We start from the raw sequence: 19,477 nt of genomic DNA, 5'->3' as shown, positions 1-19,477 counted from the left end.
CCCCCCCCCCTCCCTGCGCCTTATCAGGCCATTTGCCCTCGGCATTGGGAGTGTGTCCCCATGCCGATGGGGACAAGGGGGGCACCCAGATGCCGCCCCCCATGTGAATTAGTAAGGGTACTTGTACCCCTACCCATTCACTAAAGGGTTAGTGAATGGGTAGGGGTACAAGGGGTATAATTGATGGAATTTGGGATTCATTTACAAAGCATTTAGCTTAAATTGTTAATTGTGACCGTTAATAATATTCCATCCATCATTTACTGCCATGGATGGCATATTATTAACGGCCACAATTAACCATTACAAAGGAATACTTTGTAAATAAATGCCATGCAGTGCCGTGGGGTTGGGGTGGGGGGGCCCTTCATGGTTTCTTGCACTGGGGCCCTGAAGGTTCTAGTTACGCTTCTGTCTGGATGGATACGATATCAGACGCTTGGGTGCTGAACGTAATCACCAAGGGATACAAACTGGAGTTCCGAGCCTTTCCACCAAAAGGCAGGTTCTTAGTGACCAAACTTCCCAGGGATTCCCTGAAAAGGCAGGCTATGCTGAACTATGTATGTTCCCTTGTGTTCCAAAATGTCATATCGGAGGTGCCCAGGTGTCAACAGTTCCAGGGATTCTATTCCTACTTATTTCTAACTCCCAAATCAACAGGGCGTTGGAGGCCTGTTCTGGACTTGCACCAGCTCAACAGGTTTATACAAGTCAGGTAGTTCAGAATGGAGTTCCTCCGGACAATAATACAAGTGGTCCGACCAGATATGTAGATGGTGTCCATAGATCTGAAGGATGTGTACTTCCATTTTCCCATTGCCCAGCATCAGCAGAAATTCCTAAGGTTTTGTGTCGATCACAGACATTTTCAATTCAATTATTGCAGATGGTGGTCCCAAGAAGGGAACTTACGAGAAGGGTACCCATTGGAGAGCATTCCATGGGTTACCATTATGACAGACGCCAGCCGTTCAGGGCGGAGCCCACTTGGACAGCCAATACACACAGGGAGTGTGGACTGGGAGATGGCGAGACGAATCGAAACGTCCAATCTGTTGGAGTTGCAAGCAATGTTCCTGGCGCTCTGCCATTTCCAAAACCAGATACGATTTAAATGGGTTCGAATAATGGCGGACAATGCAACAGTGGTATCATACATCAACCACCAAGGGGGCACAAGAAGTTGCAGCATGATGCGAACAGTAGTTCCTCTCATGATATGGGCGGTACAGAATGTGCAAGGCACGGGTCCGGAGAATCAGGTAGCGGACTATTTGGCAAGGAATCAGATTGATCCCACCGAATGGTCTCTCTCAAAGCAAATCTTCAACAACCTGAGGTGGAAATGGGACAATCCATAGGTGCACTTAATTGCTTCCTACAGGAACTGCCAAGTCAGCAGTTTTTTGTCGAGGGGATTCGATCGCATGGCAGAAGGCCAAGACGTTCTTTCACATCCATGGAATTACGAACTGGCGTATGTTTTTCCCCCCTTTGCCATTATCATTTTGGTGCTCCAAAGGGTACAGAGGGAGAAGCGCCGGGTCTTCTTTATCAAGGGTCGATCCAGCATCCAAATCCACAGCGTCTCTGTCTGATGGCATGGCTGTTGAAAGGGAGAGGTTGAGAAAGGCAGGTTTCTCCCAAGGAGTCATTGATACGCTCTTGAAGTCCAGGAAGAGGTCCACTTCCTCAGTGTATTATGGAATGTTTTTTCCATGTGGGCTTAAAATAGCAACGTGGACCTTTCTCAGCCCTCTTCTAGATCCCTCTTGGAGTTCCAGCAACCAGGTCTGGATAAAGGGATGAGCTTCAGTTCCCTCAAGGTGCAAGTATCCGCTATATCAGTTATCACTGGGGTCAGATGGACTCAGAACCAGAACGTCTCGAGATATCTGAAAGCTGTGAGTAAAGTCAATCCTCTTGCTAGGTCTCTTTTTCCATCCTGGGATCTTCCTCTCGTGTTGGGGGTTCTCTCTGGACCTCCTTTTGAGCCATTAGCTTCAAATTCTATGCAGCTGTTATCTTATAAGACTGTTTTCTTAGTAGCTTTAGCTTCTGGTAGGAGAGTTTTCGGAATTACAAGCCTGTGGTTCTGATCAACCTTTCCTCATGTTTCATGAAGATAGGGTAGTGCTGAGGACTGTGCCTGGGTTCCTACCAAAAGTTCCTACCAAATTTCACGTGGATCAAGATATCATTTTGCCTGCTCTCAACTCAGCAGGGAGAGATGGCTGTTTGGACTTAATCAGATGTCTGAGAATCTATGTGGACAGGTGTAAAGACTGTAGGAAGTCCGACAGGCTGTTTGTCATCCCGGCAGGGGCAAAGAAAGGTTTGGCTGCAGCCAAAACTACTTTAAGCAGATGGATCGTGGGCACCATCATCAGTGCCTATCAAACGGCAGGAGTGTCTCCCCGGATGTCATCAGGGCTCACTCCACGAGAGGCATGTCCGCCTCATGGGCAGCAGCATCCGGGATTTCGGCAGATCATATCTGTAGAGCGGCTACGTGGGCGTCCAAATATACCTTTATTAAGCATTATAGACTGGATGTCAGAGCCGCAGTTAATGACCAGTTTGGTAGAAGTGTTTTGCTTTCTCGTCATGAGGTCGAGTAATACATTTGATTGAATTATATTGTTTCTGTGGAGTTGTGTTCTCGCCCTTACTTTTTGGCTTGGGTAATCCCCAATTGTCAGCGCTGCCATGGATATGGCCAGGAAAATTTAATCATACTCACCGTAATTTTCTTTTCCTGGTTATACTCCATTGCGGCGCTGAGCTCCCACCCTAGGGGAGGTCGGCAGGAGGAGGGGCTTTTATGCAGGGGGTTATGTCTTACTTTAACCCTTTTGTTCCTGTCAACTAGGGGTAATTGGATCTAAACCCAATTGTCAGCGCTGCCATGGAGTATAACCAGGAAAAGAAAATTACGGTGAGTATGATTAAATTTTCCGTTATATATTGATCTGCATACTGATCACTTCCAGAAGACCAACAGCATGCTAGCCTCCCCTACCTGCTACCCCCACACATGTATCCTGGGCTCTGCTGACAGCACACATGAACACACCCAATTTGGAAGCACATTTGCTATCATTTGAAGACAAGTTGATATTATATTTGATTGTTGTGCACTATCATAGATTCATCATCAATTACAATGCCCTTATAACCCACTAAGAAAAACACAATGATTGAGCATGACAAATTCTGCTCCTGTCATTCACTCACCACAACTGAGATTTTTCCAGTGTTGCTGGAATGAAAACAGAAAAGCCAGGGAACCTGCCTGACATCTTCGACCAAATATGGTATCGATTACATTTTCTCAATGACATCAGCTAGTAGACAGGTGCGATTTGTTTAATTGCAAATCAAAATTCAAACAAATCTGAATTTCCGATGACGAAATTCGTTAGCGGTAGTCTGGACTAAATTTTGTTTGTTGGATGAAATTTCGTTGCAGCAAAGTGACATTAGAATTTTTTTTTTAGTCTGCAGAAGAGGGGGAAAAAAAAGCGTGAGGTTCCCTCCAATTCATACCCGACCCTTTAGGTCTGGTAGGAATGATAGGAGAGACCCCCCCCACCCCCAAGTTAAAAATAAAAGTGTGTGGGGTTCCCCCAAAAGTCAAAAGTCTGGTATCAATTGGGGGGTAACCTCACGCTTTTTTTTTCTTCTGCAGACTGTAAAAAAAAATGTTTTTTTTTTCTTTTGTCTAATGTCACTTTGCTGCTACGAAAATTTGTTCATAACAAAAATTTGTACATACTATCGCTAACGAAAAATAGGATTTTGTACTCACCGTAAAATCCTTTTCTCTCCGTTCATTGAAGGACACAGGCAACAGATCGTAGATCCTGAATGGTAGGGTAATATCGCCACCTGCAGGAGAAGGACGCTAGGCACAAAACTAAAGACCAATTACAGCCTAGGGGCGGCCCCTGCCGGTGGCCAAACCCCCCACCTGCTGACAAGTCTCCAGTTTAGTAACAAGCAGTTAGGAGTGTACACCCCATAAAGAGGGCGGGGCCTGTGTCCTTCAATGAACGGAGAGAAAAGGATTTTACGGTGAGTACAAAAATCCTATTTTCTCTCCCGTTCATTGAAGGACACAGGCAACAGATCGTAGATCCTGAATGGTAGGGACGTCACCAAGCAGTAACACACTGAGGGATGGGCAACAACAAAACACCCAAAAGACCCCTCAAAGCGCCGCCTGCAACACTTTGCGCCCCAAACCAGCATCTGTCAATGCTAACACGTCCACCTTGTAGAACTTAACAAAGGTGTGAACAGAAGACCAAGTAGCGGCCTTACAAACCTGAGAAACAGAGGCCCCGTGGCGGAAAGCCCAGGAAGCCCCAACAGCCCTAGTAGAATGGGCAGTGACAGGAAATGGAGGCTCACGCCCTTAACGGCGTATGCCTGAGTCACAACCGTACGTATCCACCTAGAGATGGTAGCCGTCGACGCGGCCCAACCCTTATGAGGACCCTCCGTGAGCACGAACAGGAAGTCGGTCCCGCGGAAAGAAGCCGTAGCTTCCAAATAAACACGAAGAGCGCGAACCACATCCAAACAGTGGAGCGCACGCTCCTTCCTATGAACCGGCTTTGGACACAGGGAAAGTAAGCCAATGTCCTCATTCAGATGGAATGCCGACACAACCTACGGCAGGAACGCCGGCCGAGGACGGAGAACCGCCTTGTCCCGATGCAAAACCAGCAATGGGGACTTGCAGGACAAGGCAGCCAACTCCGACACCCGCTGAACGGAAGTAATGGCCACCAAAAAGGCCACTTTGTGACAAAGATATAAGCAGAATCTCCTGAAGAGGCTCAAACGGGGATTCCTGCAACACTGAAAGTACGAGATTCAAATCCCACGGAGCCAAAGGCGCGCGGACAGGGGGAGCAATGCGCGTCACCCCCTGAACAAAGGTGCGAACCAGAGTATTAGACGCCAAAGGCCGCCGGAAAAGCACCACCAAGGCAGAGATTTGGCCCTTCACAGTACTCAAGGCCAGCCCCTGAGCCACCCCGCGCTGCAGGAACACAAGGATTCTGCAGATGGAGAAGTGGGCCACCCCTAGGCTGTAATTGGTCTTTAGTTTTGTGCCTAGCGTCCTTCTCCTGCAGGTGGCGATATTACCCTACCATTCAGGATCTACGATCTGTTGCCTGTGTCCTTCAATGAACGGGAGAGAAATAATTTTTTTTTTTGTAAAATATAAGAGCGGAGGATGAGTAAATAGGATACCCAACATGCCCAGGTTAAAAATTGCATTCATCCGTGAAACGGCGACAAAATACGGTACCCCAAATTGTCCATAGACAAAGGTTTAAAAGCCCATACAGGTCATCAGTTTATAGATGGCCCTGGAACTATTGCGCAATCGACGTTTTCATACGTAGGCACACAGACACATGTTTACATTAATATGCGTGTGCTTGCAGGGGCAGAGCACTTTTAAAAATGTATATTTTTTTATGTTTACATTTATTTAAACTTTGTTTTCTTTACTTAATTGCCATCACATAGCGGGGTATATAAGCTCCCTATGTGATAGCATACTAGTGGTGACAGGTGCTCTTTAAGGTGATATTAGGGGTCAATTAGTGGCAGTAAAAGGGTCAACACATGCAGGCAAATCAGGCATGTTTGTAAACAATGTTTTGTTGTGTGCCTTTTCTTTAAGTCCTTGTACGAGAGCAGTGTGTACAGGTAAGTTTTGCATACCTACCAGCAAGCAGGAAAGCTTGGCTAAAGCTTTTAAAGAAACCTTCAGCTCCAATTTGAAGACATTAAAACACAGATCTAAAAACTGGAGACCTGGTTATCACTTTACAAGTTGCTAGCAGTCTTCAGAAAGCGTTAATCAAGTTTCGAGAAGTTCTGAAGCTTACTGAAGCCTGCTAGCAACTTGTTTGACGTGAAAGCCTGTGTTCCTATTTAGATCTGTGTTTAACATCTACGCACCATAGCAGAAGGCTTATTATAACAGGAATTTATATAACGCTGACAATTTTATTCAGCACTTTACATACTACACATTCACATCAGTCCCTGCCTTTAAAGGAGCTTACAATCTAAGTTCCCTATCTCACATGCATACATAAACGCACACACATACTAGGGCCAATTTAGACAGAAGCCGATTAACCTCCATGTCTTTGGAGTGTGGGAGGAAACCCATGCAACCAGCGAGAACATGCAATCTCATTGCAGATTAGTGTCCCAACCAGGATTGGAAATAAGGACCCCAGTGCTGCAAGCCAGACGTGCTATCCACTAAGCCTTTATATTGAAGCTGGCTGAAAGATTTGCACGTGCTTTGTAAAAGCTTCCTTTACACACTGTTCCTACAAGTTTACAAACCAATTCCACCTTTTGCAAAAAATAAAGTGCATTCACATTGATTAAACAAAATTGGGCATTTATTTTTTTGGCATTGGAGCTTACAAAGCATTGCAACTGTAATCAGTGGATTGCAGGTGCAATGCACAGTCTTATGCAGACTATTCTCCCAACTCAGTTCTGTACCAAGGTATGGACCTTCAGGTATTGGGCTGAAGGAAGGTATGACTGGACTACAAGTGTAGTAATGTCACTATAAATTGTGCTCCATTGAGAGCTACAAGTTTTTCTTCCTTGGTGAAAGATGCTATGGGAAGAACCCCTCAGTTCAGTAAGGTTGGAGGAGTTTGGAGGTGGGGGGATGCAGACTTTGACCATGTGTCATGTTACACCCTAAATATAGGTGTTATGTGAAACATTGTCCTAAAAGGTGGAATTAGCCTTTATGCCTGTGGGTATAAGACTTATGTTAAAATACATATTTTTGTTTGTATGTGTCCTGACACTGGCGTGAAGGTTTTCTGATTTACAGAAATCTTCATTCTATGGTTTCTGGCATCAACTAGGTATGAGGAACATCTAGCTTTTATTTATATATGCATTAACTATACTGAGAAGTAGCCTACAGAGACCAGATCTACAAATCATTTATTTTTATATATAAATTGGTGAAACATCTACATAAATCTGTGTCTTGCTTCAACCAAAGCAACCCTTCCAACATTTGTAAAGCAAACATGTAGCATCCTAAAGTTCAGCATTATTAGAGAAATCCTTTTTAAAAATACAAAATACCCTGCAAAATACCCCAATTACCTGCCATCGGCAGAATCTTCACACCCACCTCACTTTTGGATGCCTGCATTCCCCACCACACACTGTAATTCCATTGGTCAGCCCCTGCGTCACTACAGCACACAGTAGGGGCTGGTGGATGGAACCAAAGAATTTACTTGCAGGGTATTTTTTATTTGTCATTTTATAAAAAGGCAACAGTCACTTTAAGGCCAAAGAAAAAGCCAGAATATTGTATTATGTCCTACTTACCATGCCATTGCAGTTATTGATTCCATTCATGTTTATTTTTGTTACAAATCTAACTGTAGGAGGGGCTTCTGGGTATTTAGCTCCACATTCTATTTTCAAGCTGTATATTCTATTTTCATAATTTGTCTGAAAATAAAAAAAGGGAAAAAAGATCTCCAATGTAAACAAATGCATAGCAATATAGCTCGGACTCAGTTGCGAGAATCTGCTGGCTACTGTAGAATTCATCTTATAGAAAGTGGAATTTCAGTACCATTTTTCTTCTCTGAAAAGAGTGGGAAAGTGTCAGACTCTGCCCAGTCTGTGTCCCTTCAGGGGAGATTTTCTTTCCCTTCTCTACCCCGGGATAATTTACCACCGGGAGAGAAAGTGAGTGGACACAACTGCAAAAAAAATGACACTTTACTTCAACGGAGTGGGAAAACTTATACTTTTTATTGCGGTCTGTGTCCCTCTTAAAATGTTTTCACAGGAACAGAAAGCGAGTGGAAATTTGTCTAGAGGGACAAGAGTCATACTCACCTGAAAATAAATAGAGTGCGCCATGATTATAGGCGGTCAAGACACATGACTGGCCTCTCCTCCTGCCCCCCCCCACAAAGGCCGTGCATTCGTTTTTTATTATTTCGGAGGCCTGAAGCCAGTGGAGCACAGAGCAAATTTGTGAAGCACATTGCTATGCTTTATAATTGTCTGGTTTCTGTTGACCATTGTGTCCCTTAGATATTCTCCTGCCTCGGTCTGGTTATAATGCACCCAGGAATGGCAAAGACAGCCAAAACACACTGGATAGCAAGGACTATCCCAAAAGTTACCCACAAAAAACTAAAACATCCTGACTTATTGGTAGAGATGTTCAGTAGACATCCATACGATGTTCCTAATGACCCTTGACAGCTGCTGGAGGTGACAACAATATAAAAAGGAACTATGTCATCTGGAGGGCTACCCATGGTTCTCAGTATTTGGAACCAAACTCTCAATTTATTACAAAGTGAGGGACCGAACCATTATCCCAAATAGTTGCAAAATTACACGTAGTTCATGAAGGGACCTTTCACACAGTTCACTGTCTCATTTATATCCATATCTATTGGGATTGCTGAATGCCTCTAACTTCAATTCGATGTCAATTAATTTATTGTGAATGATTTTATTCTCCCTTATACAGACCTGTGTAACCATTTACCATGACACTGTACTGTGCCTACTTCATATCAGTAATTGTTCAAAGGAAATGACCCAACATGCAAAAATTAAAAGGTATCCTGCTGCTCTCCTTACTGGATTTATGCAAAAGGGTAATTGCAGTAACCACGGTGGCACCGTGAAATACTGAAGTACTTTCGGGGCCTCGTAGGGTCATTCTGAGCCTGATGACGGGGACCCTGCGCAGCCCAGAAAGTACTTACTATGGAATTACATTGGTTGTCATTAAAATTAACATTTGTTGAATACAACAGCTTGGTGTGCTGGTGACTTCCTTTATATCATTAGGAAATGACCCTACACAAATCCAACAAATACACCCTTGAGTACGTGATCATAAATTATAGTAGGTGTGAACGCAGCACTGACTTTATCGTAGCACACAGCAAAGAGTCAGAAAAATATTCAACCTGGTCTTTTCAATAGTCATCAGACTTTGGAGTTCAAAAGGTTATTTGGACTTGTTCAAAACAAAAACATTATCCATGAGCATTCAACACTTGTTACATAATTTCGGTGTGACAATTTAGTCTATGCTCCCATCAGCACTGACTGCCAAGCATTGTTTGGCTTGGTTCACATGGGCAGCAGACTTTAGCCACCTCTGAAAAGCCGTTAGAAGCTAAATGCTTGGCATGTCATTGAGCCGTGGTCCCATTGACTTCATTGGGTGAGTTTTACAGGCGGCTCAGCCTGCCAAACTCAACATGCTGAGTCAAAAGGTGCCACATCACAAAGAAAAGCATTGCAGTCACAGCAATGTGAACTCACCCATGTTTCCTATTGCAAGAATGGAAACGGACTTGTGAATGCTCCGCCACACAATGACGCAAATTTATGAAAAGTGGAGCAGACAGAATCTGGAGCAATCAGCTTCTATCTTTCTTTTTTGAACCTTAACCGAAGGATAGCTTGCTGTATGGTGTGCGACTGACACCACTTGCAGTGTTGGAGAGATTTATCTCCATTTCTTGTTCAAGTGACAACAGGAAGTAAGACATCATCTCCACAGGGACATAGCGAATAAGTGTGTATGGATGGGTGTGTGTGAAATATATACATACATACATACATACATACATACATACATACATACATACACATCAGAGGTGTGGACATTTTTGAAAAAACTACTTGTCCAAGGGCTAAAGCGGGGGTCAAATCTACTTGTCCTTCATGACAATCTACTTGTCCCAATACAACAAAAAAAGTTTTAAAAGTTTAAAACTAGGGATGGCCCAATACCAGTTTTTGGGTATCGAGTACCAATATTTTGCTTTCAGTACTCACCCGTTGGCATGGAGCAGGCTTCCCGGGCAATCAGGAAGCTAGGCAGCGGGTAATGAGATGCTACCTGGCTTCCTGACTGCCAGGGAAGCCGACTCCATGTTGTTTGGCCGGCTTGATTGTGAATGGCTGGGAGGCCTGCTCCATGCCAACGTAATGACCTGATTGGCCGGGAAGAAGGCTCGGTGCTGATTGGCGGCCAATCGGCAAGGAGCTGGCTTCCCGGCCAATCACTTGACCACGCTGACCAATGAGTGCTTGCAATTTGCCAGTAAAATTCAAAATGCATAGGGCAGGAATGCGCTTGACAGTACGGGGTAAGGACTGTTTGCAGAAAGTTTATAGCTGGGGGGGTAGAAGAGATCGGGCCAGATTTGGCCCTTGCGGGCTCTATGGTGAGCTCCCGTGCCGTGGTGACAGGTCCACCAGAGGATCGGGGATTCCACACCCCTGCACATACACATACACACACTTAAAAAAAAAGAATGTTTTGTCTGAGGATCTAATTTAATCAAAGCATTTTAACGTAGGAAAAGAAAAAAGGAACCGCTATGGAAAGCAGTTGGCAGCTCACTCTTGGGGGTCCAATGATCATTCCTGTCCATCTAGCAAGAGTCATATCTTCATCATTTTCAAGGCCCCAGCTGACTGTACCATCTCCGACACCCTTCTGCCCGTCTTCAAGTTCATCCAGTAATTGGAAATTGCGAGGAACTGTGACTGAGAACAAGAAAAGTTAAAGCATAATGGCAGCCTCCGATATAAAAACATTGCTATATATGTTTTACTAGCTTTACAGATGCATTTCAGAAAGTTTAACCATTGCAATCTCAGCACCTTTGTTAATCTGCAGCACAGAAAAAAAATCCGTTCACCTATACACCGGAGCAGGGACTGCTCTATGCCTGATTTTGTTACGGGCCCATTTCACACATTTGAGTTTGCCAATGCACGTGGCTTCATGCTTTGCGGAAGGCCATTTAGTTTGAAAGGGCTGTCAACACACCCCAACTGCACTAACATTCGTGTACTGTGGTGCACTACATCATTGGTGCACCACAGTACACCACAGTTACTGTATTTGCGGGTTGGGGTGACATTCAGAACGAATGGTTGTGCATCACGGCACACATATATACTTTTGAAATGGTGTTTTAATGCACGCAATTGCAAGTATGCAAATCCAGCCTAAGGGGTCTATCCATAAAGAAATTGCATAGCTATTCATCCAGAGAAAACTGCATGTACATTCATTCTGTGCAAAACAATTACCGTATTTTTCACTCCATAAGACGCACATTTTGTCCCCCAAAAGGAGGGGAAAATGTGTGTGCGTCTTATGGAGCGAATCCCTATTTTCCGACGGCCGGAACATGCAGTTTTCCCCCCCTGGTTTTTGGGGGGTCCCCCACTCCTCTGGGGGACCAGTGACCACGGGATAGGACCTCACCATAGAGCAGACGAAGAACGTTGGTTCTCCGTCTGCTCTGTGTGATCACCGTGGCACTGTAATCACAGAGCCACCTGTCTCAGCTGTCACTAACTGCAGCTTCTGTCACAGCAACTGTCACAGAACCCGTCTGCGTCCTATGGTCCGGTGCGCCTTATGGAGCGCAAAATACGGTAGGTGTTGTGAGAATGGGGCACAATTGAATGTTCTTATGGTATTTTCTCTTCTGGTGGAATGTTCTTGATTCAGTAGTTATTCAAGAAAATACTGCATGATGGCCACTAGATGGAGCCAAAGATGAAAAATAAAACATCTTAGTAACAGGAGATGCAATGTAACAATTCTAGAGAATGCTGGAGGAAATTAACAAATAAATGTAACCATTGCTACCACAGGGATCCCCTTAGTGTCAATGGTTACATTTACCTCCTATGATCCTGGACAAATAGCTATGCTATTTTTCTTTATAAATAATCCCCTAAGTGTCCAAAGGCATAATGTACCTGTCCACTGACACACCTACTCAGATTCGGTCTCCTAGGAGAAGAGAAACACACCGTAGTAGTAGCTCGGCACATCTAGTTATTAATTTTTCACGTATACACACTCCCAGTAAGGCCCCATTCACACTGAGCGATTTATCGAGCGATTTTTGCAGCGATATCGCTCATATTTCCACGCGATATCGCTCTATGTAGCTTCTCCAATCCATTTCAATGGAGCTGTTCACATCTCGTCGCTCAATATCGCTTGTAGCTCGTCGCAGGTAGCTTGTCGCTCCTACATGACCCTTTTTTCGAGCGATATTGCTCCTGATTGCATACAGCCCAATAGGAAAAAGTCGCAATATCGCTCAAAATCGCGCGATTTTCATGTCGCTCAGTGTGAATGGGGCCTAAGTGTACATTCCAGTGCCTTGTAGCTGTTAGCTTGCTTATTGGCGCAGTTAATTTTTTATATTTACACCGCAGTACTATTCTTCTGCTATTGATTACCCCCAGCAAGCTGCATTATTGCTAGGAGTAGAATGGTCAACAGCACTGTAGTTAGCACTTTGGTCAAGGAGTTTACTCTGGTGAATGTGGAATCCTAATTAAGGGCCCATTCACACCAGCAAGCCGCATTAATTGTACGACTGCCTGTGTGCTTTGACAGGCACAGTGCTGATATGCCGATCCCGATGCATTCCACTATTTACTTTTTTTTCCTTATGACTTTAGTTAGGACGTTAATTACATTTTATTGGGCCCGGTCTACCGCCACATTGGGGTGCGATGCAGCTTTACATTTTTCAGTCCCAGATAGCAGTAACACCTGACATGGGTTCCTTCTTACCCTTCCCCACTCTATCCATAACTGAAAAATAAATGATTTATGTACATTGTCTTTGTGAAACAGAGATCACAGAAATAAGCAAGTTCTCAGCATAAACTATAATGATCCTTTTTGAACACATTTGATGCAGCAGACTGCATTGGATCCACTTATAAACGCGAGTATTGAGACGATTGCCTAGATATGAGAAGTGATTATCTTATAAACTATTTATAGTCTTGCACAATTTGTTATAAATAAAGACAACTCCTTTAAGGAATTACATAGAGCTAATTGCTACACTATATATAGCCAAACAATAGAGCCTCACAAGACAGGAGCACAAAGTACAGCAGATAGTCTCCCTGTAGAACAGGAAATGTAGACGTGTAAGAAGACAGTTATAGGATGCGGCACAAGTGTACCTCCTTTTCACACCTGCACATTACAGTGAAGTGAAACCTCTACCATGATAGATAATCGCATTGGAGAACCAGTGGATGTGAGCAATGCCGTCCAATTTTATTGGACAGATATCAAACAATTTGCACTTAGTTTTATTTGAATGAAAAGATCCACAATAAACAATGGGATAGCCGATACAGCTTTTATTCCCTCTTCTTTATTCTAACTTTTATTTAAAAAGAGTTTTATTTTTATATGAAAAAGTAATTTTACACAAAAGCTGAATCCACCGGCCCTAAAGTCTCTTTTGTTTCCTGTCGTGATGTGTGTGGGGGGGCGTAGGCAGTGGACAAAACCACAGAGGTTGGGGGGGCGGTTAACGAAACCACAGAGAGTTCATGAGAAAAGACAGTGGATGAAACACAAGGTACGGAAGGTTTCGCCAGTGGATAAAACCACAGAGTGTGTGCGGGGCAGTGAGAGAGCGGAGGGTTTTGCGCCAGTGGAGGAAACCACAGAGGAGGACACAGGGGGCAAATTCAAAGAGTGAGAGGGGGGCAAGTGGATGAAACCACAGAGAGCAGAAGGTTTCACCAGTGGATAAAACCACAGTGTGTGTGTGGCAGTGAGAGCGGAGGGTTTTGCGCCAGTGGAGGAAACCACAGAGAGCGGAGGGTTTTGCGCCAGTGGAGGAAACCACAGAGAGCGGAGGGTTTTGCGCCAGTGGAGGAAACCACAGAGAGCGGAGGGTTTTGCGCCAGTGGACGAAATCACAGAAAACTGAGGGTTTCACCAGTGGACGAAACCAAAAAGCAAACACCTGACACATCCAGAAGTGTTGGATGCAGAAGAATCCTCAGCAAGTTTTACTCTTTAAAGAGGAACTTCACCCTGGTAGTATTGGCCTCCTGCTGCCCCACGCTGCCATCTTTTATCATCCCCCAGAGATTTTAATTTGGGACCCAGCAGAGACCTGCGGCACATCTGCGCATACATGGAATTTCACAGCATGCCACTGTCACAGAGAAAAACACTCCCTCCTGCGATGTGACAGGGCAATCCCTGGAGGCACAGGGACATCCGGGGATTATTTTTACTTAGGTGAGGAATCGGAAAGTGCAGCAACCTTCTTTTAAAAAAAAAATATCTTGAAATATTTTGCGAATCTGTAAGGAGGGCAGAGGAACCAGAAGAGACAGTCTTTGTTTGGGTGAAGGTCCGCTATAACAGATCAGCAGTGAAGACAGCTGGATGGAGTATTACATCTTTTCTCTGCAGGCAGACATATCTTAGTTTCCCTTTAAGGATAAAGGTAAAAACAAATCTATATGTCTGAACCCAGTTTTGCAAGCAGGTGGTTAGAATTTATTTGGATCAGGAGAAATCGGGCCTTTATTTGGTGAAATGTTAGTGGCTATCTCCTGATTATTTTTATTGTCAAAAAGAAAAACTGGCTCAAATTGTGACAAGACACATAGCTGTATATGTCTTGTCATTACCATGACGCATTACCCAAAAAACAACTCAAAATAACATCATCTCCTACTCCTGGTGTATGGAGATACCCCATTTATGTGCATCATTTGTTCCTTGTACACGTAGCACGGCACAGAAACAATACTGTGCATTTTCTTTAACTACCTCCCGGCCAGCCGCTGTGTATACACGGCCGGCCGGGAGCTTCTTGGATGTAACTGGGCGTGTATACCCCGCTATTTGAAAAGAGGCAGCCCCCCCCCCCCTTTTTTTTAAATCCCCTCTAACAAGGAGAAATAGATACAATGTAGCAACTTCATTCAGTAGCAACACAGTCCCTTCAACCGCCATCATTGTTACTCATCAAGTGTTAATTCTTATAGACAGAGGTGAGCAAACTCTGGCCCTCCAGCTGTTGTGAAACTACAAATCCCATGAGGCATTGCATGATTCACAGCCACGACTCCAAGAGATGGATTTGTAGTGCAGCTGGAAGGCCAGAATTTAACCATCCCTGCTTAAAGAGGAACTGAACTCTGAAAGCCGTTTCCAAAGACAGGCAGAGGGCTGGGCAGTATTGTATGTGGTCTCCCTACAGCTGATCTTTCCCCATCACTGATTTATGAACCTGTCCCACAGCAGGTCTCTGTGTGTAGGTGGCCATCTTGGTAGAGGCAGGGCTTTACTTCCTCATGGCAGAACCTCCAGCAAGAAGAACATTGAGCAGCACAGCAGTGACATGACTAGATCTCATTACAAGCCCGCTAAGACTAACATTCAGAATCAGCAGTGCCTCAGATCACACACTGTAGATATACAGCTGTCAAGTGGTAGACACAGGAAGGGTCTACAAAAGGAAGATTTTTCTGGGTGCTGCTTGGTAAGAATCGAGTTGCCCAAGCCTGTGCAAAATGATCAGTGACACCCCCCTCTCCTGGCTCAATCAGTGGCAGCCAGGGCATTCGCCGCCCCTTTGTTACATGTGGTGAAGGGGCAGGGAATGCCCTGGCTACAGCTGATTAGGAGGAGGTGTGTCACTGAAGGTTGGGCAGTCAAGCCCACGCACATCCCTAATGCTTAGGCACAGGTAACATTTCTAGATGATCCATATAATAAAAGGAAATACTTCCCGAGTTCTGCTTTAAGACCAACACCCATCCAAAATTCAGCAGAACAATGTCCAATTGAGTTATTAGGAGTGCTATTTATTGAATGTCTGAGAGTGCGATAGGAGGGCCACAAATGGACAAATCTCTGAGTTTTCATCTTAGGATGTGTGAAATGCATGAAAAAGGGTCTGTCTTCTCTCCCATCACTAACCAGCTGCAGATGAAAAATATATTCAATGTGTCAATCTAATATTAGATAGGTGATGGATGTCACCCATATGTCTTGTATCACTTGCACACAATGAGCAGCATGTGCTTGGCCTAACTGGCAGCAGCCAATCAGATGCAAGCTTGATGCACCCCGGGGCTGTCATTGAAATGAGACGATTTTTCATAGGCTGCGGATGACCTGTGCCGACAATGTGCTGCCCGCAGTGTATCAGGGCCCCTGACAACCATGAGCAGAGAGGAGGCAGCCGGGGATCTATGAGAGGCTGATATGAGGGATGGATGAAGATGGAAGCACAAAGGTCATCACATGATGCCGAGTGATCACCGCCACTGTCTGCACCATTCCCCCTGCTCACAAACCTGTGCACACCGCCATCTTCTCCGCCGCCCAGGACCGGAGGAGCCCACGCACTACTCCTGATGTCAGCACGTTCTACTCCCCCGGCTGGTCTGCGTCACTTCCGTCATAGAAGACAGGCGGCTCCCTCTTCATTCTCCGCCGCCCAGTGTGCGGGATTGGTGAATGAGCGGCGCGTCTATGAATGAATGAATGAATGAAAGATCTGGGCTGTAATGTGTGCGGAGCTCAGTCCTCCTGCTCACCATAGAGCAGTGTGTGACTGTTCAGCTAGGCGCTGCCAGTCACTGTATGAGGTGCCTTCTACCTCCTATGTATTGTGTACATGTATGTGTAACACAGACAGTTCACCAGAGACCAGAGTGTAACGTCCAGTGTTTGAAGGATAATAAAGAGTCGCCGATCCTACCAGTTGCTTTGTACGTGTATCACTGAGTTACAAATATAATATAAAACACGGTGTTGGGGGGAGCGGCTAGCAAAAGATTGTGACACCTCACTCACCATGTCGGGGAATTAGCTCAGATGGTAGAGCGCTCGCTTAGCATGCGAGAGGTAGCGGGATCGATGCCCGCATTCTCCAAGTGTTTTGATAAAGGAAATGCGGAGGGGGGCAGTTTATAACAGTTATTAATGGTTTACCTTCAATCTGCAGATATTCATACTTTACGTGTAATAATCAATGTTTGTTTTCCATTCTATTCTCTTTGCTATGTATGAAAGCGGGTGTGCCTGCCCCAAAATGGGTTGGGGTAAAACGAATAATGTTAAAGAAGTGTTTTATCATACAGTATGTGCAGGAGAACTCCCCTTGAAAGGTGAGGGTATGACAGTGGACAGTACATGTGGCAGAGGAGGGCAGATGCTGTGACAATGGGCAGGAGAGGAATGTGGAGATAATAACAATGGACAGTACGGGAAGGAGGCCACAGGGTATGACAATGGAGTGGACAGTACGTGAAGGAGAGCGGAGGGAATGACAATGAAGAGTACGTGAAGGAGAGCGGAGGGAATGACAATGGACAGTACGTGAAGAAGAGCAGAGGGAATGACAATGGACAGTACGTGAAGGAGAGCGGAGGGTATGACAATGGATAGTACGTGAAGGAGAGCAGAGGGTATGACAATGGATAGTACGTGAAGGAGAGCAGAGGGTATGACAATGGATAGTACGTGAAGGAGAGCAGAGGGTATGACAATGGATAGTACGTGAAGGAGAGCAGAGGGTATGACAATGGATAGTACGTGAAGGAGAGCAGAGGGTATGACAATGGATAGTACGTGAAGGAGAGCAGAGGGTATGACAATGGATAGTACGTGAAGGAGAGCAGAGGGTATGACAATGGATAGTACGTGAAGGAGAGCAGAGGGTATGACAATGGATAGTACGTGAAGGAGAGCAGAGGGTATGACAATGGATAGTACGTGAAGGAGAGCAGAGGGTATGACAATGGATAGTACGTGAAGGAGAGCAGAGGGTATGACAATGGATAGTACGTGAAGGAGAGCAGAGGGTATGACAATGGATAGTACGTGAAGGAGAGCAGAGGGTATGACAATGGATAGTACGTGAAGGAGAGCAGAGGGTATGACAATGGATAGTACGTGAAGGAGAGCAGAGGGTATGACAATGGATAGTACGTGAAGGAGAGCAGAGGGTATGACAATGGATAGTACGTGAAGGAGAGCAGAGGGTATGACAATGGATAGTACGTGAAGGAGAGCAGAGGGTATGACAATGGATAGTACGTGAAGGAGAGCAGAGGGTATGACAATGGATAGTACGTGAAGGAGAGCAGAGGGTATGACAATGGATAGTACGTGAAGGAGAGCAGAGGGTATGACAATGGATAGTACGTGAAGGAGAGCAGAGGGTATGACAATGGATAGTACGTGAAGGAGAGCAGAGGGTATGACAATGGATAGTACGTGAAGGAGAGCAGAGGGTATGACAATGGATAGTACGTGAAGGAGAGCAGAGGGTATGACAATGGATAGTACGTGAAGGAGAGCAGAGGGTATGACAATGGATAGTACGTGAAGGAGAGCAGAGGGTATGACAATGGATAGTACGTGAAGGAGAGCAGAGGGTATGACAATGGATAGTACGTGAAGGAGAGCAGAGGGTATGACAATGGATAGTACGTGAAGGAGAGCAGAGGGTATGACAATGGATAGTACGTGAAGGAGAGCAGAGGGTATGACAATGGATAGTACGTGAAGGAGAGCAGAGGGTATGACAATGGATAGTACGTGAAGGAGAGCAGAGGGTATGACAATGGATAGTACGTGAAGGAGAGCAGAGGGTATGACAATGGATAGTACGTGAAGGAGAGCAGAGGGTATGACAATGGATAGTACGTGAAGGAGAGCAGAGGGTATGACAATGGATAGTACGTGAAGGAGAGCAGAGGGTATGACAATGGATAGTACGTGAAGGAGAGCAGAGGGTATGACAATGGATAGTACGTGAAGGAGAGCAGAGGGTATGACAATGGATAGTACGTGAAGGAGAGCAGAGGGTATGACAATGGATAGTACGTGAAGGAGAGCAGAGGGTATGACAATGGATAGTACGTGAAGGAGAGCAGAGGGTATGACAATGGATAGTACGTGAAGGAGAGCAGAGGGTATGACAATGGATAGTACGTGAAGGAGAGCAGAGGGTATGACAATGGATAGTACGTGAAGGAGAGCAGAGGGTATGACAATGGATAGTACGTGAAGGAGAGCAGAGGGTATGACAATGGATAGTACGTGAAGGAGAGCAGAGGGTATGACAATGGATAGTACGTGAAGGAGAGCAGAGGGTATGACAATGGATAGTACGTGAAGGAGAGCAGAGGGTATGACAATGGATAGTACGTGAAGGAGAGCAGAGGGTATGACAATGGATAGTACGTGAAGGAGAGCAGAGGGTATGACAATGGATAGTACGTGAAGGAGAGCAGAGGGTATGACAATGGATAGTACGTGAAGGAGAGCAGAGGGTATGACAATGGATAGTACGTGAAGGAGAGCAGAGGGTATGACAATGGATAGTACGTGAAGGAGAGCAGAGGGTATGACAATGGATAGTACGTGAAGGAGAGCAGAGGGTATGACAATGGATAGTACGTGAAGGAGAGCAGAGGGTATGACAATGGATAGTACGTGAAGGAGAGCAGAGGGTATGACAATGGATAGTACGTGAAGGAGAGCAGAGGGTATGACAATGGATAG

General features: G+C 45.1%; 1 protein-coding gene and 1 non-coding gene across 2 annotated transcripts in view; one reads left to right on the top strand and one right to left on the bottom strand.

Annotated features, from left to right (window-relative positions):
* UBE2V2 (ubiquitin conjugating enzyme E2 V2) overlaps window positions 1-16,355 on the bottom strand; it is an 18,596-nt gene extending 2,241 nt beyond the window's left edge. Inside the window, exons 1-3 of the mRNA XM_018569881.1 lie at window positions 16,258-16,355; window positions 10,487-10,632; window positions 7,417-7,542 (exon numbers count right to left, since the gene is read on the bottom strand). Of these exons, the coding sequence (XP_018425383.1) occupies window positions 7,417-7,542; window positions 10,487-10,632; window positions 16,258-16,273 (288 nt within the window). The 5' untranslated portion in view covers window positions 16,274-16,355. The remainder of the gene's footprint in view (window positions 1-7,416; window positions 7,543-10,486; window positions 10,633-16,257) is intronic.
* A 410-nt stretch (window positions 16,356-16,765) lies between these two features.
* TRNAA-AGC lies at window positions 16,766-16,838 on the top strand. Its single transcript has one exon. It is a non-coding gene; the product is annotated as a tRNA-Ala (tRNA).
* Window positions 16,839-19,477: the final 2,639 nt, after the last annotated feature.

Source organism: Nanorana parkeri, unplaced genomic scaffold (assembly GCF_000935625.1).
Source record: "Nanorana parkeri isolate BGI_ZX_2015 unplaced genomic scaffold, ASM93562v1 scaffold1416, whole genome shotgun sequence".
Taxonomy (NCBI): domain Eukaryota; kingdom Metazoa; phylum Chordata; class Amphibia; order Anura; family Dicroglossidae; genus Nanorana; species Nanorana parkeri.
The sequence above is the reverse complement of the archived record's forward strand: the minus strand, read 5'-3'. Positions and strand labels throughout refer to the sequence as shown.